We start from the raw sequence: 26,632 nt of genomic DNA, 5'->3' as shown, positions 1-26,632 counted from the left end.
AACAGTTCTGAACAACCTAATAAAATTAATTCTTCCTTCTATGAGGCCTGAGTACCTGGGTACTCCCCAGCTCCCAGCCACACTATTCTCCAAGCACTGTCATGGATGCCACCTAAACCACTGCAAGTCACCAACACAGCACACAGAATCCATCAGATGAGAGTGTGATATATTTTATTAGAAGGACACTAATTTTTAAATGACACTGAAAAGATTTTCAAATTGAATTTCCAAGTTCAAGTTCCCATGAAAGCTGAATGGTCAGAGCTGTAGTAAACAATATAGGTGAAACCACATATTAACTCTCACATATAAAAAATAACTCATTATTACTTGGCTTTTTTATTTGAGTGCAGCAAAGATACTCCCCTTGAAACAATACCTTCAAAACATTTAAGAACATAGCTGTCAAAAATATAAAATATGCACATTTAAAAAAATCTAAATCATGAATATTTAACAACCTAAGATATATTCACAATGTAATTTCTTCATCATTTCACAGTATTTATCTCAAATACTGTAAGAAGATCCAAGTCTGAAAATATTTGTACTTTAAGCTACCACAAGAGTGTAAGAGCATAAAAAATACAGGAAAATATCCACCAACATTTAGCACAATCTATATATTGTACCGCAAGACAGAAAAAAAGTGTGTGCCACAGGTCACACATTCATCACAAATTGTGATGTGACATCAGAGAGCTGTTGCCAGTGGAGCAGCAGCTCTGGTCTTAGCTGGTAAAAACATGCTCAAAGCTTGTGAGTGGGGACACAGTGGTCTGTGAGAATGTGTGCTCAGGCATTTAGCAGTTTAATTTAGTTGGATAAGAAACAATGTAATGTTTTCCTGTTGTTAAACATTGCCATCTGTACCTCTGGCACACAAATTAAAAAAAGAAGGGTGTGACCATTAAAAGTACGTGTCCTGAGATTTCCTTCTTCAGGGGGCAAAGAGGTTAAAATGGAAAAGCTGATCTGTATATAAATCAGGAACACATGTGGTAATGAGAACAAACAGCAGCCAACAGGCAGGCGGGGACAACTTCTCCAGGCAGGCACAAAATGAGACAGACAAAATACCATCTACTGGAAAAGGGAAGGAAGCAACTGGTTTTCACTTTGAAATTGGTAAGTTTAACCAATTCTATTAAGTCTAATGATTACTTAAGGGCTTGTCATTAACTCTGAGTTTTAAAACTTGGTTTCACTGAAAAGCTCTCTGTCCAGTAGTGCAGAGCAGCACTGCATTAGCATTAATATTGGTTTCTATCTGTACAAAATCAAGAGGTGATCTTAATATGTGTAACAGGATCTATGTGTTTTGTAACTAATTGAAATAACAAAACAGTTGAGACATAGACTTCCTCTTAAAGTCATGAAATGTTTGTGTCTGCAGCCTACCTACTGGAAGTAGATACCAGCAGCCAGTCTCCTACTGAGGCTTGATTTCTTTGGAAATAAATGCAATATTTAATGTACTAAGTTGTAGTTCACTTAAAGCTAAGAAATATATCACAGTTGTGAATAATAATCCCTTTGATATACCAGCGGCAGGCCCCCAAAATATTAAGTCAATTGAAGTAAGTCTTTATCTTCAATTTAAGACTTATTCCTTGACAAAGGCAGAAAAGATAGAGAGAACATTACGGATCACAAAGCACTGAATTTTCAAGTGTGAAGTCATACCAAAATCTTGATAGATTCTCATTGATGTCGTAGGTGAGCAGTCGGTCAGGAACGTCGCTGTGGGTGCCCTGCACTGCTAGCACATGTGGTGCGAGGGCAAAGGGGACATCGCTCAGGAGGTCTGACATGAAAGGGCTGCTTTCCAAAGTCTGACTCCTTTGATTTCCCATCTCTGTGCTTGATACAGTCAACTGTGACCGCTGCCCTGTATTTATCTAAAGAGAACAGAAGAACAGAAATTTACACACTACAAATCAGGCAGCTTGGCTTTTTACTTAGAACCACAAGGAACTACTAACAAAATGAAACAAAAAAACCCCAAACAAATAAAAGGAGTTTCAGAGTTCAGTTTAGGTAGATCTAAAATAGCACTTCTTAATGTTCAAATACATGTTGATATAATTATTTGGTTCAGATCCACCAGAATTAAGGCTAAAACAAAAATAAGACTCTGTAATGATTACTGAGATCACACAAACACAGAATATGCTGAGTTGGAAGAGAAATTAGGATCATTGAGTCCAACTCCTGACCCTGCACAGAACACCCCAAGAGTCACACCATGTGCCTGAGAATGCTGTCCAAACATTTATTGAACTCAGTCAGGCTACCCAACATTACTGTGCTCACAGGACTTTTTGCCATTATGTTCAGTCTTGTTTAGGGGAAATTACTTCATACAATTCCTTCCATAAACTGATGAAGCTCCATCTTTTGTTCCCCCTGTGCCTTTCCAGAAGTTGTCCAAGAAAAGCATGACTTTTATGATTAAGAACTGTCCTATCCCAGTTATTTCAAAGGATTAATGATGTTGCTTTCCAGTGTGAAATAGAATTGCATGACTAGCTGGTAGTTCTATTATATAAGGAAATATATGCAGTACCAAATATGTTCTTTATAGAAAAACAAAGTTAAAACTTTAAAAAAACACCACCAACAACCCAAGAACCAAAACCAAAAAGGAAATATAAAAACTTACCATACAGAAGTAGTTAACAAAATTTAGAGAATAATGTTGGACACAATAGACTTGCAAGCTTTGATCCTGACCTACCAATATGATCTTACTAAGTGTTTATCCTGATACTTTTGCCATTTTAAGAACAAAGAAAATACTATTTACTTTGCCTCTAGAAATCAAATGTAATTTTTTTTACTGTTTATAGCAAAAAAATCCTATACAAGCTGATACCTCTCATTAGGCACCCGTAATGATGTTCCTGGTAACAGGCTTTGAGCAACCTGGTCTAGTGGAAGGTGTCCCTGGCAGGGGAGTTGGGTGTTGGAAAGATCTTTAAGGTTCCTTCCAAACCAAACTACTCAATGATTCTGTGATCTCTAGGAGCAAGATATTTGTTATAAGGATTTCTATCAGCACACATACAGAAATATTCGGTAACATGTTCGAAAGTGCTTAACAAGTCATGTCAAAACCATGAAAACAGACAGGAATTTCTGACTTTGATGAAGTCCACACTTCAGCTAGAAAACTCCGAAGTTTACAAAGCTATTAGGGCAGGAAGAGCACTGAAGGCTTGAAACACTAATTTGGTATTCACTTGATCCTAAGAGTGAAATGGGTCCAGTCATGTGGAGGTTGCTTGCATCCATGATTTTTAGGGGTGTTGTGCTGCTCAAGGATCTGCCTGTGCTAAAGTTGAATACCACACATCATGGCTTTTCCAGAGAACCTGAGGGCATTGTTGTCTGACAGAACAACAGTTTGGAGGGTGGGGTGGTGGTGGGTGCTTTGTTTTCTTGCCCAGAGCATTTAGCCCAGGGAAAAGAAACTCCATCTTCTTCCCAAAGAAAGGACTGGCTTTGCCTTGAACACAACCTGAGCACTAGTCATTCCTTACACAACCCATCATTTCATCTGGTAGGACTGATAATCCAATGTTAAACCTTCTATTAAGCTGCCAAGAACGAGTCAACAGTGACACACGCAACCTCGCCAGTCTGTGCCACAGCCAGCGCTGTCTTGGGTGGCAGAGGACACGTGCTCCTCCACAGCCTGCTGGGACACAAGGTTAGTGAGTGGTGCTGCACTGAAAGGGGCCCTCACCTCGAAGCTTCTGTTCATACTCACAATGATTTTAAACCTAAGGCTTAAGATAAACTTCCCAAGATCTCTTACTATCATGTCACAGGATAATAATGTAAAATTTCTGAAGGTTAAGAAGTTTATTAAAAGGAGTGACTGCTACATATAGCTACTAACCTTACTGGTTATGATCCAATACACAAGAGGAGCAACATTCTCCATGCAATTGTAATACTGGTATGGCTGTTACTACAGAATTCCCACAGCTACAGTTTACAGATATGTCTTTAATTCCCTGGCTTTCCTTTTCTCAGTTCTACATTTTTAGATGTAGTTAACAGCTCTTCAGAAAGCTACATGCAACAGCAGAGACAACAGCTGATAGAAAAGATTTCTTTTAGCTTTCCTTACTGATTCTGGTACCAGAACAGGGAAAATAGGACAGCCAGCAGAGAAGTCAGGAAGGTAGCCTGTATAGTTCTCCTATTCCAGCTTTCCAAGCTGTGAGCAAAAAAACATGGGCAATAATACTGGAAGTCTGTAAGTTCAGGAAAAACACTAAAACCCCTTGTACTTTTCTAATCAGCACAGTTATCTCCAATCAGCTCTCCCTTTAAGAGCAGCTTCTATGGCTGCTCATTGCTAACATTTTGAGAGAAGTCTTCCTTCTTGCCAGGGCCCAAGGTATGCATTAGAACAGAAGTCATAAACATCTTCTGGTACAGATATATTATCTTGCTAAGAACACTGCCAAACAGACAGAACATTTATTTACGTTAATATTTATCTGAAAGAATGCCCCACAACACTTCAGGTGAGTCCTTTAATTTGTTGCTGCTGTAAACTTAAAAAACTTCTTTTAATTTCTACTCTGCATGAATTTTTTATATTCCCTCTTGAAAGAAAGAACTTGTGGATCATTTATTGAGGTCCTGGTATTTGCTTGTCTTTCATCATTGCCATATTCTGAAGGGAAGCCAGAGAGCCCCAGCTAAAAACTAGGTTATATTTAGGAATCAATTAAACTAGATCTTCAAAGACCTTTCTGCCTCCCTCCCCTTCCACATTTCAGGGGAAAATGATCCCTTACTCACTGTCCTATTCCCATCATTCAGATGATAATCAGAAATCCCTAGAATCTAATGTTTATTTTGATTGGCAAATTATACTTTTATGAACACCTGTTTATATCATAATTGTCCTCCAAGCTGGGTGAACACAATTTACAATGCAAATTAGACCATCACGTGGCAAAATTAACTTCAAAGAGGGGTAAAAAAGTCAGAGCAAGAACAAAACATCTTGGATCTTTTTTCCTCCATAAACCTTACATTTGTTAGAATGGTGCTAAATGGGCAGACCCAGAAATTAAAACCCTTTCTGTACATGGCAGATAGAATATACTGACAGTGATGGAGCAAGGACAGCTTTGCTAACTCTCAAGTCCCACTCCATAGCTGAAAGCAAGACTGAAGTGAGGAAGGATGAATTATGTTAGAATTATTTTACTGTGAAAGCATCATTTTACCAAACTCAATCTCTGCATACTGTCAGTGAGGTTCTTAACAGTCTTAAGAGGTTATGCTACTATCTGAATAGTCAAAACAGTATCAGAAAGAAAGCCCAAAATGGTTGACATAAACATAGCACTGGTAAGCCAGAAACAAAGGAAAGTGTCAGGTCAGTTTAACAAATGCCATGATCTTATCTTAATTCCAGTGATCTTTGGGTTTTAGTTGACTAAACCCCTCATGAGAAGGTCTTGGGCCTAATATGACAAGATCAGTTCACCACATAAATGAAAATGGAGTCTAGATTTTCTCTTTCAGTTTCACATTTAATCCATTATTGTCTCTCCCATGAAAACAGTTATTTTTAATGATCTTTAAAAGTTTGCATTCCCTTTTTCTTTCATAAGAAATCACATTTTATATTACTTTATATTATTTTATATTACTTTATTACTTTTATATGAAGAAAAAAGTTCCCATCTTGAAGAATTCAGGTAACAAGAAGTAATTTTTCAGTTCTGCCTAGAGCCATCATCACAGGCAGTTGTTGCCCTCTGCTATGCAGAGCTGTTTCTGAGCATTCCTGTAGTGATATTTAGATGTTGGCCTCCTGTGCAAGACCCAATCAAACAAGACATGTTTCTGTACTTCCAAAACATGAAGATATCCTTTAAATGGGCTAAGATGTATTTCATCCATATGCCGGAGAGCCCACATGAGTGAAAAGGCCTTGCTGAAGCCGACCTCCCCTGCAGGCTTTCAGGTAATGTGTGAAGAACTGGAGACTCTGCTGGAGAACATCAGTGACCCATGGGTGCTGAGGTCACTTCCAGCACAAACACCAGCACAGAATGCTGTGATGCAGCCGAGGTCAAGGTTATGAAATGGCTCATGCTTTATGCATGCATTCTTCCAGCATATATAGAACTGCAAGTCCTAGAGAATTTGATATTGCACATTAGTCACACTGGTTTCTACTGAAATGCCTAACTTACTTAGCCAGAGTACAATGCATTCAGAGCATATTATCTGGACATTAGCTAAACTAAGCACTGCCAAATGCTATGACACACAATCCCATTATGAGAAACATTAATTGAATGGACCGAGAAGATCACTGATTTACATTTCACCATACACCAAGGAGTCAAAAAATTAGTAACAATTACATAAGGATGAAAATAAAATTTAATTCAAACAAGCAAGGTGGCTTCTGTACTCTTGGTTTGCAATCAAAAACAACAGGGAGAAAATAAACACTATGTAAATATATATAGTAGCTGGCCACCAGATAGTAACTGTGCTCTGAAAAAACCATGTTGTTTTGAAACTAACAAAGTGTAAAACTACCCTCTAAAGTAAATTATTCCTTTTTTCTCTTTGTTAAAAGATGTTTCTCAGCTGTTTTTAAAAACATCTAATTTGCTGCATGTTTTTGTATTAACCACAGTTTGCCAAGAGTCTCATAAGGAAGAAAAACTGCACATTTTACAATGTACTGAGAAGCTGGATTTACAGTGCTCTGAAGGAGAATCAAAGATTAGTGCCAGCATTATTATCAGCCAAACCCTTGAAAAAGGTTTTCTATCAAAAGTGATTAATTAAGAAAAAATTACACTTTCTGTAAAAAACAGGGTATTTTTTTTACAGAAACAGATATATTTGTCTTTTAAAAATAGCCTCGATAAAGAAACAGTACCTTCAGTCTTCCAAAATATTTAGTAAATATCCAGCAATATAATACTTATGACAGATACCTGCTATGTGACTGATGGTAAAGAATTATATTTATTTCAGGCAACTTCATGGTATTCCTGGAAATAGTGAATCATAAGGTATCTAGAATTTATTTAGCACTATGCAGTAGTTACTTACATATCTAGAAATGGAAATTGTCATAGGGGATTGTTCTTCCAATGTGTTTTGGTTGATGCTTTAGGGCACTCACTGGACATCCTTAAAAAATCTGTGGGACTTCCGGAATGAGTATCCCCATTGATGACAACAATTCATTTTTCAAATAAATATGGTAATGACAAAGATGAACAGAGGAAGAAAGAAAAATTACTCACAAGGTTTGCATTCCAAAATTTAACCTGGGAGAACAGAATCACAGAAGCAATTAGGTTGGAAAAGACCTCTGGGATCATTGAGTCCAACCTATGGGCAAACACCACCTTGTCAACCAGACCATGGCACTGAGTGCCACATCCAGGCTTTCCTTAAACACCTCCAGGGATCATGACTCCATCACCACTCTGGGCAGTCCATTCCAATTTTAACAATCCCTTCTGTGAAGAAATTCTTTCTGATGTCCAAAATTCCTTCTGATGGAAGCAGGATCAGTAAAAACTTGCTGGTGGTAGGGAAAGTGCACAACATGATAATTTCAAAGTACCACAGAACCCCTAACCCAAAACCTGAACACAAAACCACCCCAACACACCAGTAAGTATGTGACCTGCATCCTTACAGGACTGTAAGAAAGGAACAAACCCACCTGGACAATCACAATACAGATGCCCTGTGGTTTCAGAAAACCACACGTGAATAATGAGAGCTGCTATTCTTTCAAGATTCACTCAAAATTTTAATCAGCCCTCCCCTCCAGAGACTCAAGAGAAAATCTATTCTTAGCTGGGAGAGCAAAATTAGATGTAAGAAGTGCTGGAGACCTTGCAGTAGCTTGTTGCTATATCCAAATTTCTTCTGGTTGCTTGCTCGCTAGCTTAGCAGAAATGCAGTGTCTGGGACTGTAACAGTGGCCCAGGACTGGTGCTCTCAGGGGCTGCAGGAGGGCAGACCTACAGGCTGGAAGGTTTGGGTTAACACTGAGTCCTTGGAAAGGCTTTTAAAAGCAAGAATGGTTCTCCGTGGAAATCAGCTTTCCCATTTGCTTTGGGCTCTTGCTTCCAAGCTTCTTATGAAACTTATTTTGTAATACAGCAGCAATTTGTCTTTCTTAAAGACCTCCTGCTACCTGTACAAGTTTATCAATACCGCTATTCAGAGTAAAATAGAACCAATTTTTAAAATAAGAGTTTAAGAATATTTAAACTAGTTTTTACAAGCATTTTAGGTATTTTTCTTTCTCCTCTAGAGCATGCTTTTCAGCTGTTTCCTAACTAGAATGGAATCAAGGTGAGGTTAATGTCACTGAAATCTTAAAGAAAAATATTCTAAAGAAACAATGAAAAGAGGCTCTGACATTCTATAGTTTTTCTTTAGTACAGCAAAGCTCCTCACATAGTATCTTGGCCTGCAAAGAACAGCAGGGAAATTTTTGCTAAACCATACTTTCAGTATCAATACTGATGTACATTTCTGAATCCTTACTGGCATTAAAGCAATTGGAAAAGTGTAATTACTAGAACAATTCTATAGTGTGAATGCAGAATACGCTTGCTGTAATTAGATGTGATTCTTACCCTCTCAAACAGCCATAAAACTGTTAATCTCTGTACAAGGGGAGAACTGCAAGGTTGCCATTTGAACTCTGGATATTCTGAATGTTCCATGGTTAAAGTGTGTTAAGGTAAAAAAAATTACACTTTCTGTAAAAAAATATGTTTTTTCCCAGAAACAGACCTATTTTTCTTAATAATCCTCATAAATACTAGAGATGCCCATGAGTTTTATTTATGAGAACTTATAAAATGTAATTCCACCCTGAAAAGTATTCTAAAGTTCCACAACCAACTACCTTGTTTTGTCATCCTAGAAAAAAAACCCTGATTTTCTTCGTTGCCAATTTTGCAAATTCAAACCAGAACAAGTTGAAAGTTCTGGTTTTACTCAATTCCCTATAACAATACATCACAGGAAATATTTTGAGGGGAGTCAGTGATAAATTTAGTAAATATATTGAATTTAATATAACCAAAATTGTATAATGATATTTTTATTTCTACTTCCTACTTTTATTCCTTTATTCCTAAGTCCTATTATTTATTTCATTCAGTAATTGTTTGAAGACAAAGAACCAAAACATCTCAAAAGTGGGCATCTATAATGGGAAACTACAAAAAAAAATTCTAAAGCTTAATTACAAATTATAAGGCTTAATTTCCCACCATTAAATAAAGTAATTATGCTCTTATCTTTCCTTCTATCCCAGCTAATTTCACCACTGTTGGGTCTGATAATTGAAGACCTGTATCAACACTTATGCCCCTTCAATAGCAGGGTTCCTTTCCTTGCTGCTGCCTCCCCATTTCTCTCTGGAGGCCCCTGACTTTTAGGGCACCATGTTTACAGTGCAGTCCCCTCTGCAACACGATTATTGTAATAAAAATTATCTTAGAAGAGAGACAGGGGTGTGGGTTTAACAAGGAACAGTTTATCTAGATCCTCTGTTCCCTCAAAGTACTATGCAAGCTATTCATAGCAAAGACCTCAACATAATAAGCAACACAAACAATATTTAGTATATTGTGCTTCTGGCACTGCCAGGAAATGTTATTAACAAGGCCAGATTTTTTTTTCTTTTTTTTTCTGTAGCATGTGTGCTGGAAGATTAAAAAGTTAATGAAAATTACTGTAGTAAGTGAAATGCAAGCCAGAAGAACCGTAACTGAAAATGCACACAGCTCTAGACATCCAGCACTGCATTCCACAACCACAAATCAGAAGTGAAGCACAAGTCAATATATTGCAAAATGAACAGGAAAGTCTGATAAATGCTGATAATGGATTTGTTTTGTAACTTCAGTATCATCCAGAAGCACAAAGCATTTACATTTATTTTGCTACCTTCATTCATGATGTAATGCAAAATCCAGATAGCTGACTTTAAACATAGCCAAAGAATATACTAAGACATTAATTTAATATAAAACTTCAACAGCATAATTAAAACAAAAAAAGATTTAAAAAACAGTATTTAAATAATTTGTTTTAATTTAGCAGCTACATTTCGTCGATGTACTTAGTGACAACAAGATGTGGTATTTTCTCTACTGCTTCAAGCAAAAAAAAATCCTAAAGACTTTTGGGAAGTTGATCTCCTGAACAGCAGAAGCTTAGACTAAGTGGGTCTCTGCATTCATGTCTCTCTATCTCTTGTTCCCAACCCCTGCTACTGCAGAAGCTCCAGGGGTAACCTGCAATGGTAGGAAAAAGATGACAGCTTCTCTGAGATGGTAGATGCCCATGGAGCAGAACCCCTGAAATGAGGACTAATACTGCATTCTCTCATTACTGTACTAAATGTGTGAAAATCCAAGGATTTGAATGCAAAAGAGAGCCGTCCACAAAAAAAAAAAGTGATTTTGACAATTAAACAAAAAGAAAAACAGTAAGAAAATACTTAGCAAAGAGTCGCACACAAAAATAAAGCCAATACATTTTTCAACAAATTAGAGCAACTGGGAAAAGTGTAGATCAGAAGGCTGTTTTGTTGTTGGTCTGGGGTTTTTTTTAAAAAAAGGAAATCTCTCCTTGAGTAACTGAGGGAGTCAGCAACATCAATGAAATATCTCCCTAGATTGTCAATATCAATGAGAGAAAAAAGACAGAGGGGTAACAATTTCTATCAGAAGAAAGGAAAAGAAAATTATCTTGGATTTGCTTTTCAGAAAAGAAGATAAGTAGAGGGAACAGAAAAGAATTACTAGTGTGAACTCAGGTCAGTCTTCCTCCAGCAATACCTAGGAGCATCATCCTCAGTTGCTTCAAGAGTTTTAAGCAACTAAACCCCTGGATCTTAAAAGGATTCTTACATAGATGCATGAATAAAAACTGCTGTACCAAATGCTGTGTTCTGAGGTTTTTTTCCTGCTGCTTAAATTCCAAGCACGTGGCAAGACTAGCAGTGTGTCCTGTTTACAAACTTAAAATATTTTAATGCCAAAAAAAATGAATTAAGCAAGTATCTTCTCATACAACTTTCCACCTCCTTTCTCCATAGAGATTTGGGTCAGTAAGAGAAAGGAAGGATGGGTATTTGACTTTAATTTCCTCCATAAACAGTCTGTAACTGGAACACTTGTCAACACCACCTTCAGTAAACAGGTTACCAGGAGCCAGAGTTTGTAAAAGCTCCAGTCTACAAACAGCAAAAGGACTGAGTTGTGCTCAGCACTGACTGAGCAGGCTTTTCAGATTCAGGAATAAAAGTGTCATGACTCTTAAAGCAGTGAAAGGCAAATTAATTAATTAATTAATTAATTAATTTTAAAGGAACTAATACCAGTCCACCTCTTTTACATAAGGTGGCCTCTTTGAGTCTCCTTGTTCTCTATGGATGTAAAATAATTGGATCACAATGAAAAGGAAGAAGGGTACTTTTTTTTAAAGATAGATCTGATTTTATCTAGCAGTACCATTAATCACATTAAAAGAGTAGAAACACATTCTTAAAATTTGTATTACTCTGGAAGCAAAGAAAAGAAAATTGTAAATAAAGAACTTATATTTTATTTTGTATTTTTGAAAAGTGCTTTAGAACAAAATTTGAATCTGTTCTTCCCAATGCACAGTCTCTCACAAGAAGGACAGGAGCTGTGAAGTTCCGGTTTTGTTTTTTCTAAGGCAAAAATTACAGCACAAGTACATTGCAGCAAAAGGATCAAACAACATTGATGGAAAGTAGAGACACATAATCCTGTCTTACCAATATTAGCATTCTGGGCTGAAATGGGAAAATTTCCCTGTCGTATCCTCTTTCATTAAAATGGACTGCCCACTGCCATTTGTGGTGGGTTTTATGTTTGGTTATTCTTTTCCCTCTGAAAATGGCAGTGCATCTAAGCTAAAGACATTATTGTTTCCCTTATTTTCTGTTTAGAGTAATTGTTAACGAGCTGCCCTATGCAACAGTCTTTCACCCACTATATTCTGCTAATGCACCACATTGTAAATATCACTGTACCATATTCACACACAGTCTCATCAAGTAATGTACAATCTACATTGTATTTTAGATCAATTTTAATATTGGGAAAGCCCAGAAGGTTTGCTCTGAGAGGCAGGATGACTAACTGATCAATTTGTTGACAGCAGCAAAGTGAACCAGCATTACTGGCTTTTAGTCTAACCACATGTATTTGGGCAAGAGATACAGGATAATCAGTAGTTTTATCTGGGATTAGCTACTCAGAAGATCCCAAAAATTAGAGAAAAGCTAAAAAATGTGATGGGAACATCTGGGCACCTAGATTGAGCACCTCTTGCTACAAATAACCAATCAATGTAACTGAATAAGCAAGCAATTAAATCAAACATACAGTGAGTCTCTGCCAAAACTAAATAGGGAATTATGCATAGTGTGCTTCTGCATAGATGTGCTTGATCACCATTTGGTGTATATGTCTGAAAATCAGGCTATACTATACTATTTTATGAACTTTTTACATGTAGGTATATACTTTGCTATCTACAGGCACTGAATTATGAAAATATACCACGCCTGTGTGTCATTCTTTCCCTACAGGATGTCATTTTGTCTTCTGTTGCTCAAACCTCACAAATTGTGCAATCTGACTGCAGCACTGACTCCGGGCTCCACAGGCAGGGCTGTGGGAGAGGAGGCTGCTCTAATCCATTTGTTGTGTTTACATGTATTTGCTGGCCAGACATGTCCCACCTTCTAAGACTGTAAGGCTTCTTCAGTCCTTGTACTGAAATCACAGCTGAAGTGACACAAAGGTTTAACAGTATTTCACACTTGCAAAGTGCTATAGAAAAGTGTAAGACAGCACTGCACTACGTTTTTTAAAATGAGCTGTTTCCTAAGTTCAGAGAGGAAGTTGGTGACAACCACGTCAATTCACATCTCTCAATTCCCACTCAAGTTCCCTATATCTAAAAAAATAATGCTTTCCTTAAAAAAAAAAAACCAACCAAACAATGGACATAGTGTTAATGATGCCACTGTGATTACTAAGTATCTGAATAACCCCAGCTGTGTACTGTGTTACACAAACAAGTCCAGCTATTCACCTCAGAAATGAGAAAAACCCTACAAGGTGACAGTCTTGCAAGACACCCTGGGTCTTACTGGTTGACCCTGGGTCAATAGCTTGCACAAATCACAGTTTATAAAATGTTGTTTGTGAGGCCACTGCAACTAATCCTTTATGACATGAGGAGCAGACTTTCTCATATATGTATATATACCTAATATATTTATATATAATGTGTATATAAACCCTCCCCTTCCCCCTGAGTTGTCCAACCGTTGTCCAGTAAGGGCAGACAAAAGCCTACTGGTCTATGTGTTCTGGAGATCTTCCTAGAATGAAAAGACCTCCTAAATATTTTGGTAAATTATCTAACAGATAGTAATATGAACATTATGATATAATGAAGCTTTACAAAGTAAATATGTTATTGCACAATAATAGTTGTAACATGTAATAGTTGTAAAATGTAATAGCTGTAATATGCAATATTGATTTTTTTTTAGCTGAATTTTTTTACTTTGTTCTCAGTAAGATCACAAGCATATACTGTGCCTTTCTTATCACATGACAGCTTTACTTCATATGCACTTTCCATCTGTGGCTGCACATGGATTCCTCAGTGAAGTCCCAGCTATTTACCATTCACACAAAGGATGAAGGAAGCTAAGAAAGGTGATGTCCATTGCAGCTGCCACGGCTGCACAGGAGTCATTCTTATTTAAAGATAATGTTAAAACTTCACTTCTTACAGCTTATGATCATGCATGATAGTTGAGTAAAATATAAGATCTTTCTTCTGATGGTACCAGCTTCTCTTTTCAGAGAAAAGTATGTGCTTGATGACTTGCTGCAAACAGTCTTATTCCAGTCCCTTCTAAGAGTGGATAATTTCATTAAGTGATTATTGCTTACATACGCAATTAAGAAGAGAGAAAATATGGACCAACATGCTTTACAGGTTTTATATATGAAAAAGAAGAACTTAGAGTTAATATGACATATGACAAGCAATTAGTCTAACCAGGCCATGACTAGAATTCTACCTAATAAGAGCTTCCAAAAAAAAAAAAAAAGCCAAGCTAAGCAACAACATTTTCAAATTTTCAATAGATTCTGAATTTTGTCAAAAGAGAGCAAACTAATCACAAATTATATGATCACAATAATTTTGAAATTTCAACCACTTTCGCTAAGGTAAATGTAGGGAATTTAAAAGGATGCAACAAATCTAGCCCAGAACACCCTTCTTGTGATTTTAAAAATATGGGACCCTCTGAACCATAAATCAAGAGTCAGCAGGTGAACAGAGGCATGATCAGTAATAACTCCTTTTCCAGTAACTTGTAAAAATAATCTCGACAGACAGACTTAAGGAAAAAACAGTGAATAATAGGTCCGATAGAAGCAATTCATTTTAATTGAAAAAAAAAAAAAGAAAACAAGATAACAGTAATATTATTCATACCCTGGAATTATATCAGCTGATCTGTTCTAAAGGATATTCTAAAAGCCTATCAACTTCAGCAATACCTGTTAATTTCACTAGAAAGGTAAAAAACCCCTAAACTATTATTCTACTACTCTGTGGATTCTCAACTCTCATTTTCTCTTCCTTGATATTTTATATCTCATAGTATTTCTGTCTTTCTGACTCATACATCCCCTAAGCAGATGTCAGGGAAACTGTTATTTACATCCATGCAGAATCCTTTACACAGCAGCTGTATAAAGGACGACTTTAATGAGTCAATGGCAATTCAGACACAAAAAAAATAATTCCTAATTTATTTAGATACTTGTCTAAAATGGTGCATACCTGTTTATATATGCATAAAATCACAAATAATTTAAAATTTACTTCAGGAACTTCTATCTGCTGTGTTCTCAGCTTTTAACAGCAAATTATGAAAAGAAATGGCACAGGAATCATAGCAGAACTATTACGATTCATAAAGAAAACTAAGTTCTAAGATGATAAGACTCACAGCAAGGTATATAATTAGAGTGGCTATAACAACAACATATAAATTAGATAATTATGGATTAAGCAAACCCTTGGGGGATTCTCTCTTGCCCTAGAAAACATATAACAAGCTCCTTAGATAGAAGGTAATAACTATTAAGTGTTTGAGAGAGAAACAGGACTATAAGGAAAAGCAAAAAAAAAAAGACACAGCAAGATAAAAATCCTAATTTAAAATCTAAAGATGGCTTTCATTTTTGGTGGTTTATTTTAATACACTTACTGGTCCAGTTTTCCCCCATTAAATCTGCTGACATCTGTTGGCTAAAGAGCGCGTGTCAGATTATCCAGAAGTGCAAGATCAAATAAACATGAACTGCTTTTTAAGGTGACAGTAGGGAGATACAAAACACTGCAGCAATTATCAGAAATGGAATTTTTTTTGTTGTTGTTTCTTACATCAATGTAATAATCCCAGGTGTCCTGGACACCAGACATACAATAATCTTCATAAATCCTAATTCAAAACCATACCATCTGTCAAAAATATTTTTATGTCTCCTAATAGATATGCTACATAACTGCTCTCACAGTAGGGCAAAACTACTTTGTTGGACTAATTTGCTTTACCAATTGAATAGCTCATTATCAAAAATAACCCCACCACATTACTGAGATCTCTAGCACTCTTCATATATCAAAGCTAACCTTTCCATTCTGCTATTTTCTATAACCTCAAATTCCTAATGAAAGCAGATAAAGATTGAATTATCTGGAAATTGTACAGTAATAATGGAAAAATCACAAGCATAAAAAAAAATAAAACCATAGTGTCTCTTTCTATTATGATTGTTTTGCAGTTAAAATTAGCTTTGCATTTCATGGTCACTAATTTACCAATTTAGTCACTAATAAGACTAATCTAAGTTCTTGGCCCTGCAGAGCATTTTGGACCCAATCCAGAAAAGCACTTAAATGTATGTGTGACTTTTAGCTCTTGAGCCTGAAGCAACTTCAGAGGGATCAGACATGTTTGATTAGGCCCAGAGCACTCATTACCCTGCTGGACAATGACACATCCCCCTAGACTGACCAGCCCAGGAGATGACCCTCCCAACACCCTGTCCATACTTGTGCAGATGGAGAGGACACTCCATACGGGACCTTGCTCAAAGCAGGAGCCTCTCTCTGAAGCAGAAGACAAAATGTTTGGGCTTAAGTTGGCCTTTGAGAACACCCTTCCTCCATGCAGTGTCTAACACCCTGCAATTCCCCTAACAGGCATGCAGTATCCAGACAGCTGGAAACAACCCTGACCAAGGTATGGCAGGGCTTGCAAGAGGCTCTGTTACACATTCCTAGTGGCAGCAAGACCATCTTGATGTAAACTTTTATTTGTTTAAATAATTTACACAAGATTTTACAAATATACAAACTTGACAATTCAGTGATTGTACAGCAAACAAGTCCAATAGTACCTAAGGAAATGGGAAATTCCAAAGATGATGGCCATTACCAAAAAACACCCCAGAAGATAATTTCTTCAAAAAATCAAACTCAACCTCATTTGTCCTTTGAAAACCCATGAACAAAGTATTGCTTCGTCCTTCTTTAAATCACATTTCCAAAAACACTTTTCATGTTCCACAAAGTTTATATCTAATAAGTAGTAAAAAGTTTATATTTAAAAATAAAATCAGGTTTCCAGCAACTGAAATGATGAAGCGGTTGATGAACTAAATGTTCTTTTGTTCAGTTCTGCATGATAAATATCAGATGCCACTTTGCAGTAACAACTATATTTTAACATACTGTTCTATGTTTATCAAGAATTTGTGGTTTTATACTAACAAGGTTAGTGTTTCAATTGATGTGCTATGTCTCTATGACATACTGAATATGTAATACAATGCTTTTCCAGTTTCTCTAAATTGGTAAATTCTCCCACTAATTTACAAAAATATACTCAGCATTGTAAGGAGGAACATTACGTTCCTAATAGCCAGAATTATCCATTTAATTTCCATGATTCACCATTATTCTACTTAATTTGAGAACTTGAGAATTCCTTTGAGTAAATGTGAAGTCCAAATACTGAAATCTAGACTGGAATGAGTTGCCTAAATAGTGCTGTATTTTAATTTAACTGATTCTGTCACAAGCCAGTTCATAGGAGTATCTTTGAGACATGTCAGTATTTTAATAGAAAGGTGAAAACATATCTTTGTTCCATTTTCACTGTAGTATCTGCTATTTTATTTTGAAAGCTTTGCTTCTTCTCTCTAACTCTTGAAACTTAAAATCAATACAAGTTCCTCTTTTCCTGAAATTCCACAGAACTGAACAAACCACTGAGGCTGCAGTAACTGCCAGTTCACCATCACATTAAGGGAACATCACATTAAGGGAAACTACGTTTGTCCAGTAGACAACTACAACATCGAGTAATTATACTGCCCAGATCTGCAGGACTTCAGTTGCAAAACACCGTGGCTCAGATGTGGATCAAAAAATAAGACTAAAACTTTGCAATTGGTTGGAACTAATTCATACTTTAACATTATCAGAAGGCAAACTACTCTTTACTTGAATGAGTAATGAATTATGATGAATTAAAGATTTCTGTACAGAACACAGTTTTATTAGAAAAGAAGACTACAGGCCACACATACACACAAACTACTCTTAGAGATGGAAAAATTGTCACACACACCTCTACTATACCAAGGGACTTAGCAATAATAATGTAGCAATAATATTGAAACAGCATTGAAAAGAGAGAGAAGACAGACCGTGTTAGTACCAAAGTGAGATATGGGAAAAAGAGACAGGGTAGGTTAAGCAAAAAAAAATGAACCACCACAAAAGCACAAAAAGTCCAAGCCAAACATCTTCAGTCACCTTGCGAATGTCTAAAATTGTGTGGCAATGGAAAACAGGCCCATACTTGGTACAAAAACATTTTCAGAGTACATGGAGAAGATGTACATCATATGCAGAAATATTCTGAAAAGTCCTTACCTGTAAACATGCATCAAATATCAAATATAACAAAGAAAAATAAGTTCATATTTAGAGCCACACAGTAGAGAAACAGAAAGGAAACACACAGTAAGGACAGTCTATTACACTAACATGTTTACATCTTACTCATAATGGTAGTTGTGGAAATAGATGGTTTATGTAAATGCGTGACATTTGCCATCACTACTCACCACACTCATGCTTCTATACAATTCATGAACATTCTAGCTACAGTTTCATGCTTGCACAACTCAAGTATAAAAATAAGATATCCAGCAATACCAGACTTCTACTATTTCCTTTTCAAATCCACAGCAGTGGGCTTCCTATTACTGCCATCTAATTAATAGCAGTGCTGCTTTTATAATAGATGACAAGGAAAGCTGAGAGTGACTCAGCCAATGGAAGATGTGAATGTGGTGAAATCACCTTCTGCAGGACATTCATGTTTCTTAAATGAACTGCTATGGAAGTTTCACCATGTGTGCATAAGGAAAAAGTCTCCTACCTGTGAAGGCGGACTGTACATCGGTCTGGTCTCTGGAAATGAAGTTTTATCCTTTGAGTCTCTACTTTGATCATCAGCTGTGTCACCTACCAAAGTCAAAAAAAAAAACAACCTTTAAAATCACTGAAATCCTTCATATTTTAAGTAAGAAAACCTCTTCAGTCTAAAATCAAATTATACCCTGAGAAAGGGGACTCTCTTGCTACATTTACAATTTTGAACATGAGAAAAAATGAGAGAACTGAGAAATTTTGAACATAAAGACAAAAACATTGACAAGTGATCTGCAAAACCTGGGAACAAATCTGTATCAATTATTTAAAGTAAAAAATTCTTGAGGGAAAAGGGGAGAAAGGATGGCCCCTATTTTTGGGACTATTAGGTTCTAACAATTATCAAAGGGAACACAGCAGTGTGACTGTGTAGTGGAAAGGAGATACCAGGTGCACATCCATCACATCCCAATCCAATGTCAGGCTAGAAGCACTGTTACTCTGTCCCATTCTTAGCCTCATTTCCACACAGTTGATATCTGTGCATGAGTGCAGAGAGAGACACAAAGCATTCTGAGAAATGTCCTGGTTTTGACTGTATGGGGACAAAGACTGCTTGGCAGGCTGGGTACTAATCTCCTCCCATTGCACACACGGGACTACCTCTGCCCAGGATTTTACCAAATCACAACTCAGTCTATCCAAAAGCTGCAGCTGGTACTGGTCTAAAGATGGGCAGATCACAGCAATAAGCTAGAGACAGTTTACTTTCACATTTATTTTTAAGACAGAAGGTACATTATCAATTTTATTAAAAAGGTAGAGGTAGTAAAAAAACAAAACAAAACCAAACCAAAATTTCTTTCTCAGGTGTTGCAAAACAAACGTCTACCTATCCTATCTTCTCCAGTTTTCTTTGTCAATGGAGGAGTGTACCAGAAGTTGTAAAGATTTTGCAGATTATCTTCTTCTGCTGTTAGTACTAGTCAGTAATTAGTTATAAGAGCAGACAACTGACAAAGATTAAAGATTTAGTTACATAATTTTGGTTTTATTTTTATTTGAATTCATACTGCTTTCTGTAATGGCATATTTTGGAAGTCTGTATCTTTAAAAGAGTCCTGCAACATCAATTCAAAATAAAAGGGTTCAAGTTACTGTAGTTTAACTTCTTTGCTAAAACATTGGTTCTGGGTCCTTTGTTCAATTTTCTCCAGAGGTTTACGACACACCAGGCAGAAGCCTTTGGAAACAGTAGCCAGCTTCTGTCCATGCCCAGTTAGGCTGAAAAGCCAATGACACTCAGGTCCATGCATGTTCGTTCCATACTGTCACGGCCCCCCAGCTCTGACTGGTCAGATCCCTCAAGCACAATGCAATATTTCGTGAAGTTTTTTACGAAAACAAGCACTAATATCTAATTTGTGTATCTTCTTTTAATACCCAAGTATTATTCCTAGCAGTGTATGCAGAGAATCATCATCATCATCATCTTTGTCACAGGTCTTTGATGCCTATTAATTTCATTAATGTCTACACTTTCCAAGGCCTCTTCTGGAGTTGAAAGATGCTTCTTAGTAATTTAGTAATACTCTACATAAAATCCTCCAAAGAACTTGTATTAAAGAACTCTTGTATTCACAAGAGTGATGAAAAAAAAAGGGGTGTGGGAGAACAAAGGAGATGGGGATTCAGTTAATCTTCCATTCTACTCCCACTGCCTTGAAAAACACAATTTGTAAGCACCTATAAGATAACGAGGTAAATAACAATCATGAAAATCATGAATGTTAAACAATTAGTTTACATTTGTAATGAAGTAGAGGCCTGCAAACAAAAATTATTATAAGCTTTGTAAATGCACCCTTCCTTAGGGAGGTGTAAAAGTGGTTAACAGATACAGGAAGAGGGCACTAAGGTGTATTTTTGGTACACTTGCTGTGGATGAGACTGCAAACAGATTTAAATTGTACCAAATTTAGGCTAGATCAGTTTCTCCAAGAGTAAGGCTACTTCAGCACTTTGAACAACCTAGCAAAACAGTTTCTCTTAACAGTGGTTAATCTCCAAAGGGCTTCAGAGATGGGTTGAGGAAACATCTGTTGTGAATGGATTCAATCATGCCAAGACAAGGAAGATGAATGACCTTTTTGTGTTCCCTTCTAGTCCTACATTCCATGACCAGTGCAGGAGGAAACGCTCCACAGGATACCCTTTCCCTAGATCAGGGAGCTTAGCTGTGTGATGAAGACTTGTGAAGGTGCTAGGGGACTGCAGTGAGCTGCACAAGGACTCACCAAGCGTGTAAGGGCAGAGCTGTGCGGGCAGCCACTACCAATGGGACGCACTGGGTGAAGCTGGGTGTTTGCATAAACATACTGAAAAAGTTACAGCAGGGGTTCAATAAACACAGGAACCAACAGGCTACTCCTTGTCTTTACAAACTATTCCAGAGAAAGCATTCCAAAGTTTTTGCATGAAACAACACATTAAGAAAAACCCAATGCATATGTGTCAATGCTATCCAGAATATACTTTTTTCCTGCGATTAGGTTTCCTTAAGATGAAAAGAGTCTTGGTTTGTAATCAGGACCAAAAGGTCATAAATGCTCATAAGAAAGGAAGAATAAGAACAATTCATTTAGAGATAAATGAAATTTTTTACTTAACTTTGTCATCCAGCTCCCAAAATTCACAAGCTCAATATAGGAACACCTGTATTGTTTCACAATTCAAAGTGCCTTTGTGAAACTACACTTCAATGCAGAATTTTTTTTTTTGTTAAAAAAAAAGGGGAAATCCCAACATCTTGCCAAATTTTCAGGCATATGGTCCTGCAAGTATAAGCCATGACTCTTTGTACAGACTTTTATTATTTGAGTTAATGGAGTTAAAGCAGTGATAGGCAGCTGCCAAAGACACCAAACTGTCTAAGACATCCAGTAGGATGGACTATTTTTCCAGATAAATTGGTATTTTCAGTGTACTTTTTTCACTGGTTCCTAGCTCAAATATTCAGCCAATTAGTCATCCTTATTTCTAGTGGCCCAAATAATTAATTAACTGTGACATGCCTCTCTAGCCCTATCAATTCTCAACCCTATCTAGCTTGCCATAGCTGACTCATCATGTTTAGCCACACCCCCCCCCCCTTTTTTTTTTTTTTTTCTTTTTTGGTTTAGCTTGCCTTGGTTTCCCATTGACTTACAGTCTGATCTCTTTCCTTAAGTGGAAGTCATAGTTTGTCTTCAGGCTCAGCCTTTAAAATGCTTTTCTCTAGTCTGGGTTTTCATCTTCTCCTCTGCAATCCTGCTATCTCCTCTTCCTTCCCAGCTACCACTATGTGAGGAAGGGGGATGGATGATGCCAAACACCAGACAGACAGACATCCATGAGAGCACAGACCTTTGGGTACAGGAACTTTGGGTGGGTCCTTTTGTGCACTTCAAACATTTTAGTTGATAGCTTTTGACTGGGGAAAGCCCACAAACAACCAATCAACCCTCCCCTCCAAACAATGGGAGAAACCCACCCCCAAACAAGTTCTCTTACAAAATTTTGATGTAAATAGGTATACCACCATATTTTTGCCAAACTAAGCAACTGAAATCTGGCTCTGAAGAAAGATCACAAATACATGACCTTAGTGGAAAGGCCCCCCATAAAGGGCCCCCCCATGACCTTAGTGGAAAGGACCCCCATTTCAGTTCTTTCATCAGAACTGAAATTTATCGAACTGCAAATATGTTCACAGATAAGGGCAGAAGGACCATGGTAATCACCTAGACTAGACTCCTGTAAAAATATAGGCCATAAGATTTCTTGAATTAATTTGTTTGAACTAGAGCAACTTTAAAGCTGTATTTTAATCAGGGGATAAAAGACAATATTACTTAATTTAAAAACCACTTAGATTGTGGCTCATATATTCCTTGGTTTAAGCATTGTGTAAATTTCAGTCATAAAACTCCTCTAGAAAATAAATCTAAGTCATATATCAAAAAATTATGTATACTGTTTGAAGTCTATAAGAATTAGAAATGGAGGGCACTTCATGAAATGTAATATGGTTTAAATATCAGCAGCATAATCTGTAATATGCAGTACAGTACTGGGAAAATTTATCAGGAAAAAAACAATCATGCTCATTGCTGTAAAATACTCCCTTCCTTACCAGTGGGAAAATATTTAAAGTTTGAAAAGAAAGTAGTAGGTGTATTTATCCTACTGTCCAGATAAGCTTGTATTTCAAATCCTCAGTGTTGGGAGGCTGTTTTTAAGTTATATTAAGCCTCTTCCAGGCCCAAATAATCAGTGTTGCACTGAAAGGTCACAAATACATTTCTCCTTTCACTAAGCTGATGCTGGATTTTTATCAACATTCTCCAAGTTCCACTGGTATCTTTTTCTAAGAACTGCAGCCAGGTGTTCCACAGGAAAGAAATTCCTAGTCCAGTCCTCAGCATATACTATGTATATCCTCCCTCAGAACTCAAGAGTTTTTGGTGTCTTCAGAAATCTGCATTCAGCTATCTGGACCTCAGCGAACTCTCATATAGAAAGGTTCACCCACAAGTTTGGCTTCTACTCAACAAGGAAGTGGTGTTTCTATTTATACTCTTTCCTCTTCCAGCATTTTGTTAGCCTCAAGCTGTGTAGTCTCTTGATCAACAGACAACATTTAAAAGCCTAGCCCACCCTCAGTTTAATAAATGAAAACCAATTGTAAATGTACTTTATAATGTAGACTGCCATTTGTCCTGGCCTGTGTAAAACTCCTGTGAGACACTGAAGCACGTACAACACAGCAAGCAGTAACTAGCTACCAAATACATAGATTTTCAAATGTCACCTTCAGCTTCAAAAAGAAGACAGCTATTTTCCATTATACTTTAGTTAGTTGTTTAACTCTTTGTTGCCTGTCATTATCTTCTATGTCCTGCATAGAGGAAGGAACAAAGAATATTCTGGCTTCAACTTAGCAGCAAAAAGACAAGAAGTTTTAAGAGAGGATTAGTAAGATCTGAAAACAGGAGAGACTGACTTTGTTGAAGAATCAAAGTTTTACTACATTTTCTTTTCCCTCTTTCTTACTCATAAATCTTCCCCTCTCTCCCTGAGATAAGGAAGAAAAGTCAGACACAGCAATTTTAAGTTACCCTGCTCCAGGATAAACTAGCAGAAGTTCAGGCTTCAGTCCATCAATACTGACAGTGCTTTCAATCTCAGGAGGTATTTAAGAAGTATTCAGAGGGAATTACAATGCTAAGAATTATTGTAATTCCCTCTGAACGTCTGCATGTCAGGAGTCCCTGTAATGGCATTTCCATGCAAAGGGGACTGATAGCACCACTTTTTCAAGTCCTGCTCTCCTCTTTCCCTCCAGGTCTTTCAGCAGAGATGAAACGTGTTTCTGCTCAGTCTCTTCCAGCCCTGCTTGGTACGCCAGCACTCACTTCCAGGGTCACATCTTCCACCCACCAGCCAGTTTCTACCCAGTGAGTGAGCTGGGGACTGCACTGGGGTGGTGCCAGGGAGCCTCGATGGCAGCACCCCAAACACAGAATTGTGCTGATTTTATGGGATCAAGACAACTAACAGAAGACAGGGAAAACAGAGGGAAGACCCTTAGAAATCTTTGCTAATGAGCACAGAAGCACTGAATGGTTTGGGATGGAAAGGAACATTAAAGATCATCTATTCCACCTGACCTGAATGGATTGTAGACAACAAACGGTAAATAATTTAACAGTTTGCATTGGTGGCCAACAGATCATTCAGTGATCCATCTGAATCAAATAAGGCACTGGCCACTGCTGTCCTCTTCAATGGCACAGATGGGACATTGATAAATAGTTGGTTTCTCCATTTTCTTAAAAGTGGGACTATCACACTGTCTAGTATTAGTGCTATAAAACTACATACTAATCTTCATTATCATCCACGTGTACATGGCCAAGACATTATAGCCTTATAAGAATATATATCTAGTTGGCAAAACAATGAAGTCATCCTAGTTTCAGGTCACCTCATCCTGGTTTCATATTAAAGCTTTTCATATCAACAGCAGTTTCATTTCAACAAGCTAATAACATCCCCTAAAAAAACCCAATATATCAGCAGAAAGATTCTCCACAGCTGCAGCTTCCAGCAAAACAAGAGTTTAAGAGTTTATGCTGCATAAGGGTGAGTGAGAAGGAAGTCTGGCTAAGTCCATGCTAAGGCAGAGGTCTGGGAAGTGTTTGGCAGCCTCACATTGAGTTTCAATAGTGTATTAAGAGGGCCTACAAATAAATCTTTGATAGGGAGTAGAACTTAACCAGCATCTTCTCTAATTCTTCTGATGAACCACGAGCAAAATCTATATAAACCCCACAATGTGAATCCTGAAACTGATTTCCTCAAACTTGTAAAAGGCAGGGGGAAAACTGTAACAAGGTAAACATTACCCTGAATGGTTTTGCATTTGCAGACATGAAGCAACAAGGTTCAATCCTTTCCCAATTAAGAAGAACAGCAAATCCAGCTACAGCACATGCCATTGGAGATTATGGGAGTGGCACTCCACATTGCCACCCAGTCTGATTTTGGTGTCCCATCCTTCTGCAGGCATTCTTAATGTAGAGTCTCTGTTTTTCTAAATAATTCTGTCAGGTGTCCTCAACCTGCTCCCACTATCAAGATCACACATAGATTAAAAACTTCCCTATGAAAAATATTTTGTTTCTCCCAAACAAAAACTTTTCAGAAGATAGCAATAGAAAAACAATATAAGAGAATTAGAGGCTCCTGTAGTTTCCATATCCCAGATTACATATTTTTAAGTTTGCAAAAAGTGTTTTATTTCTGTGCTTTTCTATATTTCCAACTACTATTTTTCTATATTTCCAACTACTATCTCCAACTTCTTTCAAAGCTTTCCTGAATCCTGAAACAAAGGACCGTTAGAGTTTAGCTCTAACTCCATCTTCACTGAGGCTAAATCATTCCAACTCCTCCAATTGAAAAGGCTCTCTTTTAAGAGGTGCCCAACTCTTCCAGAAAGCTGTTGAATCCAAAGCCAAAGTTTTGTAGCAAAATTTTGGTTGGAAGGAATCCTGGAGATCACACCAGTCCAATCTCCAGTTCAGTGCAGGGCTAACTTCAAAGTAAAAGAAACTATGTACCTCAGGTTGTTCAGCTGAATTTTGAGGCTCCAAAGAAGGAGATTCCTCAGCATCTCAGTTTTATCTGTTCTTCTATTGTTTGTTACATCCAGGTTCACAGTCACATTCAAAGCAAGCTGTAGAACTAATTAGTCCATAAGCCACAATCCCCATGATGAAATGTTATTTTTCTTTGGTTGTAGGTTATGAGACTTTAATGTCAAGCATAAAGAAATGCCAGGAATTAATCTCACTCTGATTCTCTGGTGTGATGTGACCATGCAACTACTTTTCATCCCTTATACATGCATGCCAGCTTTCTCAGTAGTCCACCAAAACACTGAACTCCCTCACCACAGCATATCTTTCCAGAGATCTTGTTTTTCCATTTTCCTATTTGGAAATGCTATTCTAGACTTCATTGCCTTAGATACTGCCACACCTTCCTTATCAAGTTGTGCTATCAGAATGAGCAAGTGATGGGACTTACCAGCTACTCAATACAACCTTAGGACTGAAGCAATCAAGAGTCTAGATCCAAGAAAGGGCTTATGACATGTTCAGTCATTTTATAAGGAAAAAGTTGAAAGAAAAAGCTAAACAAGAGAAATGTACATCTTCTAAGTTTTCTGACCCAAGATTTGTGCTTATCTGTGTGTGTGCCACTGCCTCAGGGAAACCTCAAAACTATTCACTGCTCTTCCAATGTTGAACTGATACTGCGTGGATAAGCCCCCAGCATATCTACTGCATGTTGGTATTCATCATTAATATTGGCCCTAAAAAAAAAATCAGTAAATCTGCCTAGAAGGTATAGATCAGATGCCATAGGCCAGTCTTTTCATGCACCA

At 37.2% G+C, this 26,632-nt stretch overlaps 1 protein-coding gene across 5 annotated transcripts in view; it reads right to left on the bottom strand.

Annotated features, from left to right (window-relative positions):
* Positions 1 to 26,632, bottom strand: part of UMAD1 (UBAP1-MVB12-associated (UMA) domain containing 1) — a 105,810-nt gene that overhangs the window by 26,617 nt on the left and 52,561 nt on the right. For 4 of the 5 annotated variants that reach the window (XM_064411052.1, XM_064411062.1, XM_064411081.1 and 1 more), the window contains exons 3-4: positions 18,644 to 18,729; positions 158 to 1,904 (exon numbers count right to left, since the gene is read on the bottom strand). In XM_064411052.1, coding sequence (XP_064267122.1) covers positions 1,647 to 1,904; positions 18,644 to 18,729 — 344 coding nt within the window. In that variant the 3' untranslated portion in view covers positions 158 to 1,646. Of the gene's footprint in view, positions 1 to 157; positions 1,905 to 18,643; positions 18,730 to 26,632 lie in introns of those variants that run through there. The other variant, XR_010357075.1, reaches the window with a different exon arrangement.

Source organism: Passer domesticus, chromosome 1, assembly GCF_036417665.1.
Source record: "Passer domesticus isolate bPasDom1 chromosome 1, bPasDom1.hap1, whole genome shotgun sequence".
In the NCBI taxonomy this organism is placed as follows: Eukaryota; Metazoa; Chordata; class Aves; order Passeriformes; family Passeridae; genus Passer; species Passer domesticus.
This window is presented reverse-complemented; position numbering and strand designations above follow the sequence as displayed.